The 5,000-nt window shown below is 48.7% G+C and overlaps 1 protein-coding gene across 1 annotated transcript in view; it reads left to right on the top strand.

The window, feature by feature from the left end:
- Positions 1-79: 79 nt before the first annotated feature.
- The window catches only part of LOC148965300 (uncharacterized), a 6,241-nt gene continuing 1,320 nt past the window's right edge, over positions 80-5,000 (top strand). Inside the window, exons 1-9 of the mRNA XM_089127326.1 lie at positions 80-887; positions 968-1,030; positions 1,098-1,184; positions 1,730-2,291; positions 2,419-2,746; positions 2,828-3,635; positions 3,741-3,947; positions 4,345-4,799; positions 4,887-5,000. The exon at positions 4,887-5,000 is cut by the window's right edge and continues 392 nt beyond it. Of these exons, the coding sequence (XP_088983452.1) occupies positions 80-887; positions 968-1,030; positions 1,098-1,184; positions 1,730-2,291; positions 2,419-2,746; positions 2,828-3,635; positions 3,741-3,947; positions 4,345-4,799; positions 4,887-5,000 (3,432 nt within the window). The remainder of the gene's footprint in view (positions 888-967; positions 1,031-1,097; positions 1,185-1,729; positions 2,292-2,418; positions 2,747-2,827; positions 3,636-3,740; positions 3,948-4,344; positions 4,800-4,886) is intronic.

The following is a 5,000-nucleotide window of genomic DNA, read 5'->3' as shown; positions in this document are numbered from 1 at the left end:
CAAATACTGTAGTAAAATACTTTCAGTTGGAATATGACAGCTATGTAACGTTCTGTTTATGCCTGAGTCCTTTCAGATAATGTATGCATACCCAGTTTTACGAAGAACCTCTGAGGGTCGACTCCTTATGGGGCCAACTGAGGAGGCCAATAGAAGGGAGATCGTGTTGGCAGGGAGGGCCAGGAGTAAGGAGGAGGTCCTGGCTGAGGCCACTGCCTTTGTGAGGCAGAATGGAGGGAATCCTGGAGACCAGTTCCTGGTTCTGGCTCACTGCAAGATCCAGTTTGGGAAACACCAGGGTCAGAGGTTCCTGTGGCTGCTGGAGAACTCACTGGGGTATGCCTGCTATCTGGTCAGCAGCATTTTGAGGGAGGAGGAGAGGGACAACCCGCTGTCGGCCAACAAACACCTGTTCCTCAGATACACCTCGCAGATCAGGGAGGTTGGCGATGCTGTGGAGGTGTATCAGAAAAAACAGGCCATGCTGCTGGAGGCCCAGAGGACAGGAGACTCTGGATGTCTGATGGTGGAGTTTGGGGATTTTAAGGGTAGGTCAATGAAGGAGGTGTATGAGGACCCAAGCAAGGAGGCTCAGGCTCTCATCACCTACCTGAAGAAGGCAAAGGCCAGGCCTAACACTAACATGGCCCTTTTCAAAGCATACGTGCTGAAGAGGCAGGCTCCAGCCCACATGCCCAGCACCACTGTGCCCGTTGCATCTGTCCCCACTGCTGCTGTGCCCACTGCCACTGTGTCTGTTCCTCCTCCACCTACTGCCACTAAGAACAGGCCTCTGCTGGCAACCAATGTGAAGGCCCTGTTGGCGCGGGGGAAGCATTTATCTGCTTCACTGCTGGCACAAAAGATTTTGTCTCCAGCCAAACCCTGTAAGTAATTTGCTAGCTTTAAAATCATTACAGTATATATTATGCAGTATATATGTGTGACGAAAATACGTGTTCAACAGCTGCAGGACCACGTGTACCTCCTGCGTCTGAGTCCGCAGCCCGGAGACAGCTCTTTACATGTGGTGAGTATCACTTAACACATACAAGTGTGTTGGTGACATGTGCTTAGTGTTTTATGTTATTTTACAGACTCTGCTGCTATGGATTTTTTTGAGGAGGAAGATGACCTGGAGATGGCAACTGTAGCCTCGCAAGCTGAGGAACAACTTCCTCAAGGTATATTAATCTTAAACAATACTTTACAAACAACTACAAATAAAACAAAACAGTATTTTTAAATGACATATCATATTATTTTATTTCACAACACAGAGGAATGGCACTTCTCAGGTGTCAATCTACATTCACTCTTTGAGTGAACATCCTCAAAGGAAAAAAGAGAATTTAAAGGTGTATGTAAAAGGTTTTATTTCATTTTTTTTATCATAATCACTGACTAAAGCTCATTCTTGTCATCTCACACTTCCCCCACTCCCCTTGAAATAAGTGGCTGTTGTAGTGTTTGGTCTGCTTCGCTTTCACGCTTCACACTGATCCCATCTTTTTTTCTTCTTGTATTTCTTCTAATGGTGCTTGGATGAAAAACAGGATTATTTTCACTGCTTCCTTCCATCTTTTCATCATCATGTCATCTCTCTACTAATCATACATGCTTTGCAGTAAACCTTGTAATCGCAGTAGCTGTCCAGCAGAGCTGAGAAAGCCATGCAGTGAAAGTCTAAAACAATAAGATAATTTTGTTGTGTTTTTTTACGCTCCAGCCACTGCAGGCTCGAGAGGCCCTGCTCCTGCTCCTGCTCCCGCTCCTGCCCCCTATCCTGCTCCTCCAGCATTGTGGACCCCTGGCCAGGTGTCCCAGTCGCCTGCAGAGCTTCCTGTCCACTGGAAAGAGCAACTCCCATCTTTCCAGCAGGACTGGATCAGGAAGACTCTGTTCAGGGCCAACGTAAAAACAGGGAAGCCTGAGCTGGTGCCACATCCCAACTTCTGGTGGTACCCTCCCCAGCCCCCGACCGTCTTCACCCAGCCCCCTACTTCTCCTGATATTTTCTTCTGCCGCCCTCTGTTCCTCTGGATGCCGCTGAAGATGTGGTCCATTCCACTTGTCTGTGTCCAGCCAGCCTGCAATAACCACAAGCTGACAGCTGCTGGCCTTTATCGCACTGTGCGCAAGGTCCTGGACATAGACGGGTGGTATGACATGGCCACAGAGTATCTGGAGTGCAAAGGGTGCAAGAAGAAGTATCCAGCCTGGTCTGAAGACATCCTGGGACAGCTCGACATGGGACACCGCAGAAAATTCCCCGCCATTCTGACATACAGGTAGAACACATTCGTATTTAGAGCAATGCACTGTAATTTGTTGTACTGTATAAAATCAAATACGTTGCTTTACTGACATTGAAATAATAAGATGTGGCACTGAACATAATTATTTGACTGTCTGTAGGTACTCGTGTGACTACCGTGTAGTCATAATGATGCGGGAGAGGACCCGGGGGAACAGTGTCACACAGCTTTTCAAAAAGCTGCAGGAGCTGCACACCTCAGCGTGGTCACAGCGGACGCTGGAGTACCTCACTGTCTGTGAGCCCTTCACAGACTCCTCCATTGTTGAGCCTCCACTCTTTTCTGCGCCCCCGCCCCTCCCACCCATCCCCAAACCCAAGTGGCTGTTGTCTGTGTATGCCAGGGACGTCCTCTCGCGGCTACCTGAGGTCAAGGCCAAAATAACCTCAGTCTTTGGCTCTGTCCTCAAGATGGACTCCACCAAAAAGGTATAAAAAGTGAAGTTTGAGTAATAATAATTGTTATTATCTTAAATTTTTCTGACAATTGTTTTGTTCTACTGTTTTTAGGTCACCAAAAAACTGGCCGGCGCTGCTGCCAACACTGCTGGTTGGTGCACTAATGTTGGCAATGAGCACGGCCAGGTGTTGGTGTCAGTCCTCACAGCGGCAGAGGGGCATGGATTGTGGCCCATGGCGGTGGGTCTCATGAAGAGGTACAGGGAGGCGGGAGTGGCACCACCCGCCATCATGTATGTGGACAGAGACTGCTGCAGTCCACATGCACACAGACAGTCGCAGGTCAGAGCCATGTTCATAGAGTGGGATGAGCTCCAAGTGCGCCTAGACATTTGGCACTTCATGCGGCGCTTTGCAGCAGGTGTCATCACGGAGGCTCATCAGCTCTACGGCACCTTCATGGCTCGGCTTTCCAGGTGCATCTTTGAGCTGGATCCTGATGATGTCGCTGCTCTACGGTTGGCCAAACAGGGGGAGTTACAGGCCAGAGGAGCTGGTCCAGTCTCAGAGAAGGCTCTGGATAAGCTGATCACCAGGAAGGAGTTGGCACTGCACTGTCGGAAGCGGACCAGAGGAGTGGAGGAGACCACCTGGAGGATCAAGGCGCTCATTGATGAGATGGACAGTGAGAAGGGGAGGGACACTCTGGGTGTACCATTGCTGGACCACGAGCGAATCCAACAGGTCTGGATAGATCAGCAGAGGCACATCGCCTGTATTCAGGACCCAGAGGGCTTCCCTCTGTACCAGAAGACAGACACACTGAAGAAGGGTGGTGTGGAGCTCAGCTGCTATCGCTGTGCTCGTGGCTCCACCTCCTTGGAGTCTTTCCACCTCCATTTAAATCGCTTCATCCCAGGTAGGTTATAACTTTTATAACCTGCAAAAAACTTTAAACTTTTATAACCTATTCTGTCATACTGAATACATACGTAACATATATTTGACTTTATTTGACCTGTAGGGACCAGTGCCAGTGATGCGCATTTCCAGGCCTATCTCCTGGAAGGCCTGATGCGCTGGAACCAGGACCGGATGGATGAAGCAGTGAGGGGAAAGACTGACCTGAGGATCTACAGTAGCATTGAGAGGGAGGCAATGGACCGGCTCAGCCGCAAAGTGCTGAAGGTGTCCCTGGATGACCGCTACCAGCCTCCAGGGGCTTACACAGGTAAGAATTATTCATGTTAACTCAAACAAAAGATTATACATTATACAGGGGTATGAGTGTTTGAGTGTACATTTTTTATATTGTATTTCAAATAATTCAACTATTGGTGGAGTTATTTGTGCTTTGTTTAATTTAGGCTTAATTTGACCCTTTTTAGACTTATTTCTTTGCTTTCTTTTGCTAAAGTGAATTTGAGTGCATTTATGCTTATTATCTTCTTGTATATTATTTTCATTTATTGATCTGTTAAACTGTATCAAGCCTACAAACGATCAAACTTTGAAAAGTTTGATTGTTTTTTTGTTTCAGTTTGTTATGGACAAATAGCCACTACAGCTATAATAATGTGATAAACTTTGTATAATGTGATGTGCTTTGTATGTGTGTTCTTTTGCAGGGGAGCTGCTGGGTATGGAGTATCTGTACAGTCAGTCTGGGAAATCCCTGACTGTTATGGATAACCCAGAAGAGGAGGATCGGCTGGTGGAGCAGATGACTGATGAGGTGGTGCAGGACGAAGGCTTTGTTGAGGAGGAACCTGAGGACCTCACAGTGCCAGTACTCTATGACCTCATTGAGCCTGTCCCAGTCCACAGCAGCAGCCCCCAGACCTTCAACCCCTGTCCCTCTGCACCAGGACCATCCTCACTACATCCACCCACAGGACTGCAGCACCCTGCCCACCCTCCTCTGCAGTCTCCGCTTCTGCGCCCTGCCCAGCCTCCTCTGCAGTCTCCGCTTCTGCGCCCTGCCCAGCCTCCTCTGCAGTCTCCTCCACGGCCTTCTGTCCAGCCAAGTGCTGCCTCTGCTCCTGCAACATCAACTGGGTCCAGTGTTGCAGACCAGGCTCCTGTAAGTAAGCTTCTCATTATTAGTTTCTATTTGCTTTTGCACTCTGACATTTAACATGCTGTGTATTGTTATTGTAATAACCTGCAGGCTCCTGTTCTTGGACCCGATGGCGTTGCAGGCTGGGATAAGGTGCAGGATTTGGCTGAGTACCTGGTGTCCCTCCGTCAGGCACTCTACCTGGACGAGCAGCAGGTTACAGAG

This window comes from Pimephales promelas, chromosome 24 (assembly GCF_988280905.1).
Source record: "Pimephales promelas chromosome 24, fPimPro1.hap1.1, whole genome shotgun sequence".
In the NCBI taxonomy this organism is placed as follows: Eukaryota; Metazoa; Chordata; class Actinopteri; order Cypriniformes; family Leuciscidae; genus Pimephales; species Pimephales promelas.
This window is presented reverse-complemented; position numbering and strand designations above follow the sequence as displayed.